This window comes from Orbicella faveolata, unplaced genomic scaffold (assembly GCF_042242905.1).
Source record: "Orbicella faveolata isolate gen_17 unplaced genomic scaffold, um_ofav_v1 contig_47, whole genome shotgun sequence".
Taxonomy (NCBI): Eukaryota; Metazoa; Cnidaria; class Anthozoa; order Scleractinia; family Merulinidae; genus Orbicella; species Orbicella faveolata.
In genome coordinates, this window is record NW_028301577.1 from 1005300 (window position 1) to 1024008 (window position 18709).

The window sequence follows — 18709 nt, forward strand, 5'->3', positions numbered from 1 at the left end:
GGATATATTTAGAATTTTTACTGTGAAAGTCAAAAAACCGTGAACACTTTGATTTGATTTTGACATGTCGATTGTGTATAGCCGCCGATCAGACGCGAGATAAAACCGCAAAGAAAGCAGGCGTTCTCTCGATCAGTCTCGAACCACACTTCAATCGCTTTTCTATCCACAAATGGCTGTTGTTTTATCATTACATATTAAACTGTTCTACCGGTATTTGTGCAAGCAAACTGGAAATTTGAGCGACTTTAAATGACTTGCGGCTCAAACCTACACGCGCGGACTTGCAGCCTAAGGCCAGGGCGAGAAAAAAAGGCCGCCATATAAGTGCCGCTTGTGCGGACTTGCTCGCGTGACAATAGACCACTTGATCGAGAAATCAGTGTTATTGGTTGCTTTCCATTCTGCCAAATTAAAGACTCCGGAAATTTCGGTCGGATCGCCCCAAAATTAGCAGTTGTGGGACAGGACATCATAACGTGATGCGCGATTTTCTGTTTTTCAAGCACGTGATGCGTGGTTTACCATAAGTTCACGATCTTTCAACTAGAAGGACACCATTCATTCAAAGTAAATAGTAAATAGTAAATAGAGTCTTAAAAAAAGATCAATTAATCATGGCAGACGTGACGCCATTTCCTGGTCTTTTTCGTGCTAATCTTGACCTCTGATGTACGTACATACGTATATACAAGATTTTATTCAGGAGTTAAAAAAATAAAACACAAAAGACACCCTGAAAGGGAATTTAAGGAGGTGGACCCTATGTAAAAAAACTCCCTAAAATAAGATACATATTGAAAGCTAATGCGAGATTCCATTACAAATAATTTACAAACAGAATTAATTGCTAAAACAAAATTTAAAAAATTGGATTATGAAATATGTAAAAACGAGCTTTCTTGAAGAACCACTCATTAGAAGTTCACGAAATTTGGCACGAAAATACTTTAGGAAATAAGTCACTGGAGTATTGAAAAAAAAGTTGAACTTTAACACAGGAAATTCTAGATATTCCAGTGAACCATAGGCTCGATTTCCGCCGTTTTCTCGAGTCCGGTCTACGTTCCTCCCCGAGAGGAGACGGCTGGACGCGTGAGCGGCAAAGCATGTCTGTGACGTAACTTCAGGGGCGGGGCAGAAGACTCCTGAAATTTTCGTATAGGCATCATCCAACAAAAAATGACGTCACATCCGGTTTAAACTGCGCTTCGCGGCTCGCTTCACAAAGCGAGAAAATGGCGTTTCGATTACTCATGATTTCCCTCTATTTGTAAACCATCAGTTTCGTTTCATTTTATATTGAGTATGGAAGGATGTTGCAGACACATTACTTCGACTTTTGAAGCAAAAATTTCGGGAAAAGAGAAAAGTTTATTATTGTTTTGAAGCAAAATAACGGAGAGCCTTCCGTCATCGTCGGGCGAATTTTACACATTTGCAAAACTGGTGTTGTTCCGACTTTTGGTTCTTGTTGTTCGTGATTTAGTGATAACAATAAGTGCAATAGCCTATAATGTTAACAACAACCTGGATGAAGTATTGGTGGCCATAGTTTGCACTGTGTACTACGGGAACATAATTAACAGAAGCCGTTTAGCTCCGAAAGTCGCTGTCACCAGAGCTTTTGTTGCTCTTGGCTCACGTGTATTGGTAGAAGAGACAAGCTGGATCGCATGCTGAAGGTCAGTATCCCACATTGCTACATCTCTCGTCGAAGATTGTTGTTTTCAGTAAGATACAGTACATATGTATCGGTAGTTTGGGGTCATCAGTCTCTTTCTCTTTGGTGAGTGCTTTTAAAACGCCCAGTAAAAACTTGATTCACGGCATGGAGACTTACGCCTCGCTGGATCGAAATTCGAGCAAGATTTTTAAGTTCTAGTCCTCTTTAAAAGTAATTAAATCAATTATTCAAATCCAAGCCATCAGAGGGAATCTGCCATTGAAGCTGCCCTAAGTTAAGGTCCTGTTTATGGACCTTCCCCTTTGAAAATCGTGGGGGTGTTCTTTGAGGCAACACAGGTCCCATTTGTATGGTCTCGGGTACCCGGGATAACCCTCCCCCTGAGGCAACTTTATCAAGTGTTTGTATGAGAAAATGTAGCCCATGTAGGCCGAGTAAAAGTTGACCCTGCATGATTATTCGTAACTCTTATTGAATAATCAAATGTGCAGCTATCCCTCTTTGTTTAAGTTTCCCTCAATCATTTGATCAGCGTGGGTTTTGCTAAGTTAATTTTCTCTTCTTTGATACAAATTGCTGCTTTAAATCTTAAATCTAGGCATTACGTGACACTTGCCATGCCGAGAGTTGTTCCAGTTAGGCGAGCCAAAGTGTTTATGTATACGCAAAGAAAAGTTGTTGGTTACTTTAGCTGCCAAGGCGAGCCAACTTGCCCGCCTGAATTGTCTCACCCCCAAGTCTGGTTCGTCATACTCGTGTAAACGGTTGGTTGAATTTTGCAAAGAAATAAGTGAGAAGTTAGCTCCGCCAGGGTAACTCGGGGAAAGGGTTGTCTCTGGTACACAAGAGCCATTCTATCTTATTTCCATTTTCCCTCTTCCTCTTCCAACTGATTATGCGAAATATACTGTCCAAACTCTTTATGGGTACTGGTGTTTGAGAGTGTCATCTTTATCACTACTGTGGAATGTACCTCACCATACAGCCACCCCCATTAACACAGCCACCTAGTTATTATGGCCACTCTATTCTGGCTCAAACAAAAGCTCAGTCGGTCATTTTCTTATTTATTAATTATACAGTCAGATTTTTGTGACCTGTTGGTGACCAGATTAACAGAATTCTGGCACATTGTAGGAGTAATTTATATACAATTTACAGCAAGCAACAGGCATCATTTTGTTAGTGAAGTCCCCTGCATATATGTAACTCTTGATTATTTTGAGATTTTATCTTTATTATTTTATCGAGGCAATAATATTTTGATTCCTGCTCCAGCGGTAGGGGGGGGGGGGGGGAGGGGAACTCTCCTCTATGTGCTATATACAGCTGTGCAGCCCTAAAGGGTATGGTTATTCAGCCGTTTTGGTCATGAATACTCTAGGGTAAGGTTTTTGCCCTCTAGTCTTTAATTTGTTATGCTTTTTAGAATAAGCTACCTCAATTTTCATCATTATTGATAAGACCATCAACAAAAGTCCTTCAAAACTTATGTTTAGGGCAACTGTAGCAGTCGCAACAGTCATTAATGGGGTAGGGAAAATCACAGATTATGGTCATAAATAGGTTAAGAGTTTAACTTTTGTGAAGAGGGCTGCACTGACCCCCACCCAATTTTTCTGGGATGTACAAAACACATTTTCTTAGCAGTTACTACAGTCTTGCTTTAGTAAATCAAAATAGTACTTGCTACCAGGTACTTCATAAAAGTATAACCCCTCCAGAAGCCTTCACAAAGTACATGTAATATCTGGTGCTAACAATTTTTTTTTTTTGCGGCTGATTAAAATTTGGTATTAAATTGTACTGAACTGGTGCAGATTTAATATACATTATATTTTGTCACACTTAGTTCACTTATTTTAAGAGTACTCAGCAGCAACTAGTACCTCTTGTATGACCATGCAGTAACAGTATATTCCAAACAAACAAAAAAAGTACATGTATATGTATTACTATCCTGCCTGGAAGAGTGTGTAGAGAGAGCACACAGTGCAGTGCCCTACTGTATGTCTTTTGTTAGGTATAATAATCTTAAATTTAGAAGACTCATATTGATCTTAGAATTCACAAAAAAGTTGATTTCTTGACAACTCTCCTTTAGCTGTGTCACTTCATAATAAATTAGCAGTTTGGTATGTTGTAGCATAGAACTTTAATTAATTAAGTTATTACACCGGTATCACAGAGGTCATGGGTTAGAATCCAGTTCACACCTAATTTTTTTTTCAGGCTATAATTTCACCTTTGCTTAAGTTGTGTATAGTACGTTGCAATGATCAATCATGTCTTTATAAGTTGATCAATGTATATATGTCCCACTGACTTATACTTCAACATTTTATCTTAAAGTTTGTTTATTTGTTTTATTGTGTGGTTCTAGAAAATGTCCATACCCACCCCAAGGAGATTATTGGAAATTCCAGGGATGGGGAGGGTCTCAAAAGCCAAACGTTTTAAAGAAAAGTATTAATCAAAATTGGAATTTCCATAGGGATGGGATGGAGAGATCTCTGTTTAATAAATACATAAATAATATGTACAGACCCATTATCTGATGTGAAGACTGTGCAATATATTCTGGCCAACGAGTTGCCAAGGTGTAGCATCCTTGTTATCAATTTCAAGTACCAAATTAAAGAAGATCAGCATGTTAGATGGGAGAGGGGAATTTTTCAAAATATCATAAACTAAAAATATATATATTTTCCAAACTCAATCATGTTAGTAGTGTTAGTGTCTATTTATTTATTTATTTATTTATTTATTAATGAATACCTGTGAAGAGATAGTCATACATTCTTGCAAATATCAGGGAAGGTCTGAAATGCAGTCTGTTGCCATGGTAACAAAACTGTTAAGCTCATATTATGTAGCACTCTACAAATTGCATTGTAATAGCACTGTCCCTTCTGGAGCCCATGGTTCAGTAGTTTACTTGGACAATAAATTTCATAACTTTCCTGGGGGACTGGATGATCTAAATGGTATGTGGGAGACTCCCAGAATATTTGCAAGAATGTATGACTATCTCTTTACAGGTATTCATTAATAAATAAATTAATAAATAAATAAATAAATAAATAAATAGACACTAACACTACTAACATGATTGAGTCTGGAAAATATATATATATGTTTAGTTTATGATATTTTGAAAAATTCACCTCTCCCATCTAACATGCTGATCCTCTTTAATTTGGTACTTGAAATTGACAACAAGGATGCTACACCTTGGCAACTCGTTGGCCAGGATATGTTGCACAGTCTTCACATCAGATAATGGGTCTGTACATATCATTTATGTATTTATTAAACAGAGATCTCCCCATCCCATCACTATGGAAATTCCAATTTTGATTAATACTTTTCTTTAAAAAGTTTGGCTTTTGAGACCCTCTCCATCCTTGGAATTTCCAATAATCTCCTTGGGGTGGGTATGGACATTTTCTAGAACCACACAATAAAACAAATAGACAAACTTTAAGATAGAATGTTAAAGTATAAGTCAGTGGGACATATATACATTGATTAACTTATAAAGACATGATTGATCATTGCAACTATACACAACTTAAGCAAAGGTGAAATTATAGCCTGAAAAAAAAATTAGGTGTGAACTGGATTCTAACCCATGACCTCTGTGATACCGGTACAATAACTTAATTAATTAAAGTTCTATGCTACAACATACCAAACTGCTAATTTATTATGAAGAGACACAGCTAAAGGAGAGTTGTCAAGATATCAACTTTTTTGTGAATTCTAAAAGATCAATATGAGTCTTCTAAATTTAAGACTATTATACCTAACAAAAGACATACAGTAGGGCACTGCACTGTGTGCTCTCTCTACACACTCTTCCAGGCAGGATAGTAATATATATATGTCTTTTTTTTTTTTTTGGAATGGTTACTGCATGGTCATGCAAGAGGTACTAGTTGCTGCTGAGTAGTCTTAAAACAAGTGAACTAAGTGTGACAAAATATAATGTATATTAAATCTGCACCAGTTCAGTACAATTTAATACCAAATTTTAATCAGCCGCAAAAAAATATTATTGTTAGCACCTGATATAACATGTACTTTGTGAAGGCTTCTGGAGGGGTTATACCTTTATAAAGTACCCGGCAGCAAGTACTATTTTGATTTACTAAAGCAAGACTGTAGTAACTGCTAAGAAAATGTGTTTGGTACATCCCAGAAAAACTGAGTGGGGTTCAGTGCGGCCCTCTTCACAAAAGTTAAACCCTTAACCTATTTATGACCATAATCTGCGATTTTCCCTACCCCATTTAGGACTGTTGTGACTGCTACAGTTGCCCTGAACATAAGTTTTGAAGGACTTTTGTTGATGGTCTTATCGATAATGATGAAAATTGAGGTAGCTTATTCTAAAAAAACATACAAAATTAAAGACTAGAGGGCAAAAACCTTACCCTAGAGTATTTATGACCAAAATGGCTGAATAACCATACCCTTTGGGGCTGCACATAGCTATATATAGCATATAGAGGAGAGTTCCCCCCACCTCCCGCTGGAGCAGGAATCAAAATATTACTGCCTTGATAACATAATAAAGATAAAATCTCAAAATAATCAAGAGTTACATGTATGCATGGGACTTCACTATCAAAATGATGCCTGTTGCTTACTGTAAATTGCATAAATTACTCCTACAATGTACCAGAATTCTGTAAATCTGGTCACCAACAGGCCACAAAAATCTGACTGTATAATTAATAAATAAGAAAATGACCGACTGAGCTAGTTTTGTTTTAGCCAGAATAGAGTGGCCATAATAATGAGGTGGCTGTGTTAACGGGGGTGACTGTCAGGTAAGGTACATTCCACAGTAGTGATAAAGATGACACTCTCTAACACCAGTACCCATAAAGATTTTGGACAGTTTATTTTGCATAATCAGTTGGAAGAGGAAGAGGGAAAATGGAAATAAAATAGAATGGCTCTTGTGTGCCAGAGACAACCCTTTCCCCAAGTTACCCTGGTGGAGCTAACTTTTCACTTATTTCTTTGCAAAATTCAACCAACCATTTACATTAGGATCACGAACCAGACTTGAGGGCAAGACAATTCAGGTGGGCAAGATGACTCGCCTTGGCAGGTAAAGTAACCAACAACTTTTCTTTGAGTATACATAAACACTTTGGCTCGCCTAACTGGAACAACTCTCGACATGGTGAGTGTCCCACAATGCCTAGATTTAAGATTTAAAGCAGCAATTTGTATCAAAGAAGAGAAAAGTAACTCAGCAAAACCCACTGTGATTAATTGACTGAGGGAAACTTAAACAAATAGGGGTAGTTGCACATTTGATTATTCAATAAGAGTTACGAATAATCATGCAGGGTCAACTTTTACTCGGCCTACATGGGCTACATTTTCTCATACAAACACTTGATAAAGTTGCCTCAGGGGGAGGGTTATCCCGGGTACCCGAGACCATACAAATGGGACCTGTGTTGCCTCAAAGAACACCCCCACGATTTTCAAAGGGGAAGGTCCATAAACAGGACCTTAACTTAGGGCAGCTTCAATGGCAGATTCCCTCTGATGGCTTGGATTTGAATAATTGATTTAATTACTTTTAAAGAGGACTAGAACTTAAAAATCTTGCTCGAATTTCGATCCAGCGAGGCGTAAGTCTCCATGCCGTGAATCAAGTTTTTACTGGGCGTTTTAAAAGCACTCACCAAAGAGAAAGAGACTGATGACCCCAAACTACTGATACATATGTACTGTATCTTACTGAAAACAACAATCTTCGACGAGAGATGTAGCAATGTGGGATACTGACCTTCAGCATGCGATCCAGCTTGTCTCTTCTACCAATACACGTGAGCCAAGAGCAACAAAAGCTCTGGTGACAGCGACTTTCGGAGCTAAACGGCTTCTGTTAATTATGTTCCCGTAGTACACAGTGCAAACTATGGCCACCAATACTTCATCCAGGTTGTTGTTAACATTATAGGCTATTGCACTTATTGTTATCACTAAATCACGAACAACAAGAACCAAAAGTCGGAACAACACCAGTTTTGCAAATGTGTAAAATTCGCCCGACGATGACGGAAGGCTCTCCGTTATTTTGCTTCAAAACAATAATAAACTTTTCTCTTTTCCCGAAATTTTTGCTTCAAAAGTCGAAGTAATGTGTCTGCAACATCCTTCCATACTCAATATAAAATGAAACGAAACTGATGGTTTACAAATAGAGGGAAATCATGAGTAATCGAAACGCCATTTTCTCGCTTTGTGAAGCGAGCCGCGAAGCGCAGTTTAAACCGGATGTGACGTCATTTTTTGTTGGATGATGCCTATACGAAAATTTCAGGAGTCTTCTGCCCCGCCCCTGCATGCAAATTATAAAGAAAATCTACTGACTAGATTTTCTGCAAATAAACAAAACCGATTTTAAAAGCCTGTTTATATTTATTCATGTTGCCATGGCAACGGCATATACGTCAGCTTAACTATCAAAAAAACCGAAGTTTGTGTTGTTAACTTGCTTGCTTCCATTTTGCTCTGAGCGACTTCCATAATTTTCGGTTCTAGACCTCGCACTGGAGACCGCGCATTTAAAAACTGCTAAGGTTAATCCTCTTTTTACGATAAAAGCAGAAATTCTCGCGCTCTCATTGGCTAATTTTCATTGTCAATAAGCGGCAACACATGAATTTATAATTTATGCCATGCATCAACGGGCGAGAGCGGCCAATTTGACAATTTGCTAATGAAGAAAACAAATTTCATGCGTCTGTCCTGTTACTGAAATTTCGTCTTAACATCGTCAAAGTAGTCTGTGGATCCACAGCTACTTTGACAGGACAGACGCATGAAAAACTGGCGTTAATTTGTTAAATTTATCTTCTAAACGGATGTGTGGGTGCCCTCTGCAGTCTGCACAGGAACAATGGCGCGAGCCTCCTTAACAGATCTGGAAATATATGTAGCTGTTCTAAACACACAAAAAGTTAGTCTATTGGCTCTAGTCAGCATATTATAGCACAAACTCAGCCGGAATAATAATCTGCAATGTTTAGCTTTGTTTGGAAATAATACGTGGCATTAGCATTACGTCTTTCACAACTAGACGCATACATTATAAAGTGGTAGGGCAAGCAAATCTGGCCAAGGCAAGCAAGCTTTAGGGGCCACTGCCCCTAAGCAAAAGAGTGGTTCTTCTCCCTCCATAGTCCCTGCTATTGTCTGTAATTCAGTTTTTAAAAGCTTTTGATAGTTAGCTACTCAAAGGTAGAACTTAAGTTATTTTAAGCTGGCTGTACACGTGTTCTTTCACTTTCACCATTTTTGTTCCCATTATTTACAAGATTCACGGGTGATTTGTGACCTGAACAGTCCTCAGTCTCCTGAATGATGTCAAACTCATATGTGTTCAGTCTCCACTGGGCTTCATCTGGGTCGGTAGCACCCTCCTCCATGGTCCTCTCTACATAAGTAGCATGACCACTGCCATCAACTAACACCACTGTGTTTGTTCTGAGAAAAAAGTTAGAATGGGTAATATGACTGGAATAGACAAGCTTAGCCAGGACTATTGACAACTATTGACTATTGGCATTCCAATTCCTACAATGACTGTACCCTTTTCAATAACAGTTTCCACAAGGAGTAACTCAATGTCAACGCAATGTTTGTAACTATTAACTTAGATCATGGAAGAACAACCAGGCATGGTTTCCACAGTGCTGTTTGTCACAACTGTACTATAACATAACAATTGATCTTGCACTGTCACTAAGGTAAATCTTTGCATCTCTGACTAAAAATAAAGAAAAACTGACCGCTAGTTCCTATGAATCTGAAAAAAAACTTTGTTACATCTCACACAAAAATGAACTGCTTTCAAATGTCAATGTGTATTAGCACGGGTAACTTTAAGAACAATAGTTTTTCTTTTCAGAGGGTAAAGCATTTACCCCCAAATAATGATGAATACCAAGAGACTATGACCTAGATCACAGTCTCTTGTGAATGCCTTTATTGACCCAATATTGCTTTGAATTTTGTATTACTGAAAAATTTAAACCTACAACGTAGTAAGACAGTTATTAATTGGAAGCATTTGGAGATCTGTGGAAGCTAAGCCATAATTAAGTTTTATCCTGAAAGTTGTGCATGTACAATGGTTCCGGTGTCACAGTGATTTGGGTATCCCCAAGTTTTGGGTACCCCCGTACCCAAATCCCTAGTGTTTTGGGTATCCCCACTGGGGATAACCAAAACACTGAAAGCTTAAAAATGAAAATGAAATCATCCATAAGTCTGCTCAAAACCCAACTGTCTTCTTGCGAAGCTTTGTTTCAATAAATTAAAGCACTATTTTGCTTGATATAAAGACGATACATCGCTGAAAACAGTCGCAATTCATAACAGACTGTCTGATCCGAGTCCGCAGTTACAACGACATACAAAACCGGATTCACGCGCCAAAAATCCTTGTATGAACATGCCCTTGGTGCCTGTCGATAACCCTTTAAAAGCACGTTATTTTAAACAAGAAAGGCACATTCTAAACCTGGGAGAGTTCGGCAACTTAATTTAATCAATACGCGAGTGAACACACAGAGATACGGCCATCACGCAATATGCACACTGGTCTCAAGCTGTGACTGACCTCTGTGTATGTTGCCTGTCTGAAATAAACTTTGTCTTAGACCTTCTTATTTATCGCTCTTTCCTTGACCATCTCTCCTATTAGATTTTGCCGGCGAACAGTTCTCTATGTCATTAGAGGAGTTTTTTTGCTTCAGAAACAAATCCAAAATAAATATAAATAAAGCAGACAAGGCTTAAATCTTTGGACAAAGAGTAACAATTAAAAGTAGGATACCCAAATCCCTAGTGATTTGGGCATCCCCTTCCAAAGTGTTGGCTTGCAATCATTTCTTCAATTCAGGGTAGCCAAATCAACCAAAGATTAAAAGGCAAAGCAAACTTTCAAAGACAAAAGGCTTTGAAGGGGGGAAAGGACAAGAAATGCGAAAAATTAAGGGATACCCAAATCCCTGGTGATATGGGTATCCCCTTCCAATAACGGTATCTTTGTTTGTTAGCATTTCTTTAATTCAGGGTAGCCAAATCTACCGAAGATTAAAAGGCAAAGCAAACTTACAAAGACAAAAGTCATTCCAATGTGGAAAGGACTAGAAATGCTAAAATGTAAGGGATACACATATCACTGATTTGGGTATCCCTTACATTATAGCATTTCTAGACCTTTCCTCATTGGAATGACTTTCGTCTTTGTAAGTTTGCTTTGCTTTTTTATCTTCGGTTGATTTGGTTACCCTGAATTAAAGAAACGATAACAAACACTCTGGAAGGGGATACCCATATCACTGGGGATTTGGGTATCCTTTACTTTTCGCATTTCTAGTCCTTACCTCATTGGAATGACTTTCGTCTTTGTAAGTTTGCTTTCCTTTTTTTATCTTCGGTCGATTTGGTTACCCTGAATTCAAGAAACCATAGCAAAAAAACACTCCAGAAGGGGATACCCATATCACTAGGGATTTGGGTATCCCTTACATTTCAGCATTTCGATCTACTTCTTTCCTCATTGGAATGACTTTCCTCTTTGTAAGTTTGGTTTGCCTGTTTGTCGATTTGGCTACCTGAATTAAGGAGACGATAACAAGCAAGCATATTGAAAAGGGAATTAATAGGAGGGGTGGTTAAAGAAAGAGCGATAAATAAACAAGTATAAGACAAAGTTTATTTCAGACAGGCAACGTCCACAGCGGTCAGTCACAGCTTGAGACCAGTGTGCATATTGTGTGACGGCCGTATCTCAGTGTGTTCACTTGCATATTGAATAACTATCGAACTATCCGAGGTTTAGAATGTGCCTTTCTTGTTTAAAATAACGTGCATTTCAAGGGTTATCGATAGGCACCAAGCACATGTTCGTACAAGGAACTTTGGCGTGTGAATCCAGTTTTGTATCTCGTTATAACTGCGGACTCGGATCAGACAATCTGTTATAAAGTGCGATTATTTTTAGTGACGTTATGTGTCTATGTCAAGATTAATAAGCTTTCATTTATTGAGGCAAAGCTTCGTAAGAAGATAGATGGTTTTTGAGCAGAATTTCACTAGCCTCAGTCTGTGGTATTTAACGCTTTCAGTGTTTTGGTTATCCTAAGTGGGGATACCCAAAACACTAGGGATTTGGGCACGGGGGTACACAAAACACGGGGATACCCAAATCACTGTGACACCGGGCAATGGTTGTCTGCAGAAGTGTCCTAGGCTCTTGACCATTAGGGAGCAAATTTTCCTGATATCTACCTTGTTCCATATCTCACTTCCTTAAAGTTGACAAAAATTGCTTGGCTTGCACGGATCAAATTCATGTTACAACCTTCATCTTGGGATCCAAAGAAACTTTTCTCGTCACCACAACTGAATTGTCTGAAAACAAAAGCAGCAAAATTAGCCTGTAAATATGAAAGTGCAAGCACTAAAGATTAAAACTGATTTGTTAAATCAAAACTGATTTGGGGTAGGGAAATCACATGATTATCGTAACGTCATTTTCGAAAAGCTCCATTTTTTTAAATTACTCCGGTTTGAAAAGCGCTTTCGAAAAGCTCCGTTTTCGTGACGGATAAGTGTGGACGGTAAGTTTAACCGTAGAAAAAAAGCTGCGTTTTCAGATTTCTCCGGCGTTGATGGGACCTTCAAAAGATTGATGCACGACCGGTTCGCTTTTTAACTTGCTAGATTGGGATCATCAATAAAACGTTTTACTGCAATGGAGAATGTGTATCCAATAGCCTCAATTTGTTCATGATGAACTGGAGATTAAAATATAATAACACATCTTGACTGATGAAAAACCAGTTCATGTAACTAAAGTTGAGAACGATTCACAGCGATTCCAACGTGTGTGTAGCGAGAAGCCAAAAAGTCTGTAAACTGATTCCGTATTCTCGCGAGACGAAATCTAAGTTTTCGGTACAATGACCGTTTTTCACGGATTTCTGCCTTATATTGAAGATTTCCAAAAACTAACCTTCATAGGATAGTCACCTAGGTCTACAAACTGACCAAATTTAAGAAAAATTGATATTTTTTATCGTGGCCACGACTTCTTTGATTTTTGCTGACAATTACTCGGCCCAATTGCGTCAAACTCAAAAAATTACACCTCGTTCAAGTGAAAAACAAAAAATAAAAACGGCGCGAATGGGTCAACTTTATTTCGTTTCTGTAACATTCGGGAAGTTTAGCATCAAAGTCATCAAGCATAAAATTTGTCTTCCGTTTAGCTGGACATTTTCGAATTACAATTTAGGTATCCCATCCATCTAAGAATATTTTGCCTGTCAAAGTCCAACCCTACGTCCTCGTCGTGAGAGGTGGAAACAGGTAATGCTGGCTAACAGGGCTCTGGTGAAGCTGCATAGGCTACTCTCCCGTGCAGTGGATTCAACGGATTACGGAAACATTAATCAATTTCACACACACCATCGACTTGGGGAGGAGGGGCTTGTCACACAGACAGCATATGACGCAGCGTAGGGCAAGCCATCAGGATCCTCCTATACAGCCGATAACTCTTCTCTCTCCAAAGTCAACATCCCTTTTAGGTACATGGAACGTGAGAACTATGTTCCAACCAGGTCGTGCTACCATCATAGCAAATGAGATGAAGAGGTACAAGTTATCAATTCTCGGACTGAGTAAGGAAACCGGCTAACAGCATCATCCGGCAGGCGGTATGCTAGAACCCTCAGGGAAAGGGGAAGAGGGGTCGCCCAAGGAACTCCTGGAGAAGGGGTGTGGAGTCTGAAATGAGGAAGTGAGGCCAGACCTGGAACACGCTAGGAAGGTTTGCCCAGGACAGAAGCCGATGGAGAACTGAACTGGTAAATGGCCTTTGCTCTATCCAGCTAGAGCTAAGGGGCAAATCATCACCATCATAATCATCTACGAATATTACCGGGAGCAAAGTGCCAAAAGGTAGGCAGGCTATCAAATTTGTACACAACTTTATGCGCATCTAACTGTGTCACAAACTTGAATTCTACTTGGCTTCTTCTTACCTAACAGAGCTATAAGTAGGAAAAATGAAGTGAGTTTGAAGATACCAACCTTTGCCGTAAATTCAGCAAGCCCATAAGCTTGTCAACAAGTTCTTGTTTGGTGGAGGTTGCCTCTAATATTTCAGCAAATCGTTCCCTTCCATAAGCCATCTTGGGCCAAGAACAATTCAACACTTTATTTGATAAGACATGTATTCCAGGCTTCAACAAGGTGACTTGTTTATCTTCAATGTTGCAATACCATCCAACCTTGGTCTCACCAGTTTGTAGTAAATTTTCCACCAAGAGATTAAATCCATTGTACTTGTCAGATTGGCTGCTAACAGACTCAAGGTATCTTTCAACATCATCATCTCCTTTAAGAAAGCCTGGCACCAGATGTCCTCTTCCTATTGCATTAGGGTCTATGAACTTAGGTGCTTGTCTGTAGAAAGTGATGGCTGCAAATTTTCCACTAGTGGTCATTCCTAGCCATGTTCCACCTTCCTTTCCTTGCTTTAGATCCATTCCTATCAAAAGGAATTCTCACATCAACTCAATTTTGTTAAAAGCTCGGTTTGCAAATCATATAGCACTGCTGCCTCTTCAGAAATTCAAATTGGACTGTGTGTTTTTCCTAGTGTAGGTATGGGGTGATAGTTTCAAAGGCAGAGATTTCTCTCTTTCTGCTCAGTCATAGGCGCTTTTTGTGCACAAATACAAAACCATATGCATCAACAAATTGGACTGATACAATTTGAACTCCACTTTCTTCAACTCTTAGGGGGCTTAAGGTAGTTGATACTAGATAACTAAATAAGTACATCACATGATTTGAGTTCTAGAGAGTGAGAGTTTGAGGTAAGCAAGGTCCAAAATCATGATAATAATAAATCAGCTAAAATGGAGTGGACTCGTACCATTTTATGAATTTAATATAAAACCATAAACGCGTATTATGCATTAAGGAATTTTACCTGCGAGTATGTTGGGAATTTTCTCCCAAAAGTTAGCATCTGCTGTTGGTCTGAAATAAAATTCATCCCTATTTACTGCCATAATAAGACGGTATCCATCAGGGCTTGGTTTGTCACAGAAGTAGAGGAACAAGATGCACATCTTAAGGGCTTTGCTTAGCAATATTGTGTTGTAACTTATCTGTGAATATAAAGATGTGCATTCACAAAATGAAGAATTTTTTATTTAACTCCTGTTAACAAACGATCAAAGGAAAAGTAAAGTAATTCACAAAAATATTGTTACTAATAATAATTGTTTCCTTCTGTGGATCAAGAATAAAATTTGGACGTTCAATTAGTGCACGGTGACGGTTATCACTGTTAGCAAAGGATAAACCAATCTAACTACACTAAGTAAATGTGCATTCACAAAATGAAGAATTTTTTATTTAACTCCTGTTAACAAACGATCAAAGGAAAAGTAAAGTAATCCACAAAAATATTGTTACTAATAATAATTGTTTCCTTCTGTGGATCAAGAATAAAATTTGGACGTTCAATTAGTGCACGGTGACGGTTATCACTGTTAGCAAAGGATAAACCAATCTAACTACACTAAGTAAATGTTTTCACTGGACGTTTTTTTTGTAAACAAACAACGGCATTCTTCATCCAGTAGAAATTTCAGATTGATCATATGTATTTTCGCTTTGAAAGTGTTAATGTACAGGTAGTCCGCCTTCATTCGCTGGGGAGCCTGTTCCATAATTTTGGACAGAGATATCTAGTAAGGTCTAGTAAGCGAGTGTTAGCCAAAAGTTGCAGAATTAAAATTGGGTAAAGCGAAGTCAGAATTGCGTTAATTGTAATGGTTAGTTTGGTTCTTCAGTAACATATGACTAGTTTATTCGCTGGGGAACCTGTTCCATAATTTTGGACCCACATATCTAAGCGAGTATTAGCCAAAAGTTACGGAATTAAAATTGAAAACTCTTGATCGAAAGCTCGCACATGCGCAACTCATGATACTGTCGCTTAATCGAGTTGGAAAAGTAACTGTTTTCACGTGATTTCCGGTTTTCACTCGCTAAGCGACCTGAGAAACCGCTCGTGAAAACAACTAGTTCATAAATTTGGCGATCGTCTTAGGTTTTAAATGCCTTTATTATCTTTTCTACTGTTAAGTATTTTATGAAATTTGTAAATAGACCTTTTTTTCAGGTAGGTGTCCTGTATAAGTAGAGGATTTCCCCTCACCTCAAGTAAGTGACACATTAGTAAGGCTGCTATAATTATTCTTTATAAGCAAAGGTTTGGTAATACATAAGCATGTAAAAATAAGCGATAAAATGCAACAACGTTTCGGAGTCGTCAGACAGCATTATCAAGTTTAAGATGATTAAAATTGACTGTCACAAATAGTTCGTTGAGGGTTAACACAATGAATAATTGATTAAGCATATTAGCTTAGTTTTTTACCTTTTCGCTTATGATACAAATATCCTTTATGCTGATAAAAATCTCAAATCGTTGTAAATTACCGTGAATCAAGAACTAAACAAACTCTTCGACTGGCTGATCGCTACTAAATTGACACTGAATATCAAAAAAACTAATTTTGTCCTGTTTTGTCCAGTTCAAACGAAACTGCCTAAACTCGTGATACTTGATATAGAGTACAATAAGAACATTGCGCTAGAGCATAGAGTATGTTAAATATCTTGGGATTTTAATCAACAAGAATCCGTCTTGTTTACAGGATTCTTTTCTAGATTTCTCCGATATCTTACTAAATGTAAATGGCTGGTAAATCCTAAAATTAAACTGTTCCGTTCCCTAATAAATAATAATTAATATGGGTCAATGTAATGGTTTCCTGATTTGTTTTTCTATTTTATCATTGTCTTTTTCCCCTCTTTATTTTCATAATTAATGTAGTCTTTATATTTTTGATAATCTGTAATTGCTAAAGCATGCCCGCTTAGATTATCCTTTGCTTCCTGCGGGCATGCTTATTTTTTATATAGCTGTTTGTTTAAAAGGATTGTAATCAATAATTTAAGTGTAAAAGTGTAAGTAAATAAATAAATAACGTGGACGGTGCTGGGGTCTCAAATGTAGTAAATTTCCCTAAATGTTGTCAAGGTCCTAAACGTAATAACTTTTGGTCCTTAATGTTATAAGGTCACCGACTGCCATATATAAAGCGGTTTTCAATTGAGTGTCGTTAAACCAAAACCAAACCAATTACTTAGCAATTAAACTTCTCAGCCAATCTCAAACCGTGGTAAAACCAAAACCAAAGTAATTGCCTGATTACTTTCGAGACCTTTCGACACTCAGTTGAAAACTGCTCCATTGATATTTAGGCAGTCTAAAAGTTGTACGTGACGCCTTATTTGCCGTAATTACGTACAGCGACTATCAGAGCAGAGGCTGCGGAACGAAATGAAAAATAAGGAGCAGGAGGGGAATAGAACACAGGATCTGAAAATAATATGTTCGAGACGGTACAGCCAAACCGGATCGTCAAGTGTCCGAAAATGCTCGAGGGGTTAGGGGCTGTCAATTTTCATATTTCTTTACAAAACCAGTTGACGTGTTTACTTTGAAGACAGAGTACTAATCGAGCTACCCTGTCTGCTTTCCCTGGGGTACCCTTTTAGGCGGGTTATCTTTCATTGCATGTACACTGTACGTAAACAGTTATGACATGAGGGTGTCTATGGGGTTAACCGTTAGCCGCAAAACAGCCAAAAATTTAGCCGTTAGGCGTAGAAACCGGAAAAAACTAACCGTTGACGATAAAATGTTGACGATATACCGATCCTATTATTCGTATCACAGAAGCTTAAATCTGCCCTAACTTAGTAAAGCTTAGTTTTGTTTTTAGCGTTTGGAGTTGTCGAGGATACCTAGCTTTCCATATGGAAACCGACCTGGGACTGAACCAAGATAGGAACCTGAGTTAGGACCAAGTTAGGTGCCGAGAATTAGGGCCTTCAATGAGGCCAGATGGTGATCTATTTTGAACGCACGGTTTCCTTATATTATATACCCTTTTTCTCGCCTTCAAACATTTCCAAACACTCACCTAAAACGATGTTATTCCTGACTTTATCCACGGACCAGTCGAGAAAATACGGAATACGTCGAGAATACGGGAGAAAATACGGAATACGTCGAGAATACGGTAGGCTCGATTACCAGCCGCTGTTCGGGAAAAGAGCCCGCGCTCCTCCCCCGAACTCACGGCTGGACTATTGGACTTGGCATTGTTGATTTCAATAAGAAATCTGCCTGCCTGAATCGAGCAGGCTGCATAAATTAGCTTTCTCGCAGTAGCAAAGGAGTTGTGCGATATGAAGTGCGATCGCATTAGTGGGATATTAAACCAAATACCGTCAACTGATGAAATCTTGCCTGATCTAAACCATAGTGGCACATACAACACGCAAAATAGTCAACAGACTTATACGTTAGAATCTATATTTGAATCATGTGGTGCCAGAATATGAGATAACGAGCAAAGTAAACAAAGGGAGGGATAAACGCAAACATCGATTTCAAGAAACAAAATACTCAGTCAAATTGATGTGTACCTTAGTCTTCTTGAAGAGAAACAACACCAGTCTCCGGCGAAGCCAGACAAAATTAGATTTTTAAATCAGCCAAAGCAAACCGAACTAGCAAAAAAAAAAAACAAAACAAAACAAAACTCTTCTATAGAATACAGCATGTAATGCCCTTCCGCAACAATAATGTGAAACAAAATAGGTTGAAGGGCCAAAGTTAAAAGAAGTGGCGAAAACGCCACAAATTTTACGAGCCGTAGGCGTCATGTGGGCCAACCTATGATTGTCATCAGATGATATTTCCGGCCACCTCAAGCGCCGCAAGAAAACATTATGAAGTTACGTCACAGACATGCTTTGCCGCTCACGCGTCCAGCCGTCTCTTCTCGGGGAGGAACGTAGACCGGACACGAG

At 38.5% G+C, this 18709-nt stretch overlaps 1 protein-coding gene across 1 annotated transcript; it reads right to left on the reverse strand.

Moving 5' to 3' along the window:
• Window positions 1-7836: 7836 nt before the first annotated feature.
• On the reverse strand, window positions 7837-17977 carry LOC110046411 (transport and Golgi organization 2 homolog). Its single transcript, XM_089279427.1, has 5 exons — window positions 17815-17977; window positions 14739-14919; window positions 13832-14291; window positions 12023-12145; window positions 7837-9208 (listed from the first exon to the last, which is right to left on the reverse strand). Exons 2-5 carry the CDS (start codon window positions 14878-14880, stop codon window positions 8980-8982), a joined length of 954 nt encoding a protein of 317 aa, XP_089135553.1. The 5' UTR covers window positions 14881-14919; window positions 17815-17977; the 3' UTR covers window positions 7837-8979.
• Between the last annotated feature and the right edge of the window lie 732 nt (window positions 17978-18709).

Coding starts and splice junctions, on each gene's coding strand:
- LOC110046411 (XM_089279427.1), bottom strand. CDS start 14,880: ATGTGCATCTTGTTCCTCTACTTCTGTGACAAACCAAGCCCTGATGGA. Junction 12,146..13,831: donor TTGCTGAATTTACGGCAAAG/GTTGGTATCTTC, acceptor TTTTGTTTTCAG/ACAATTCAGTTGTGGTGACG. Junction 9,209..12,022: donor GAAGTGAGATATGGAACAAG/GTAGATATCAGG, acceptor CTTTTTTCTCAG/AACAAACACAGTGGTGTTAG.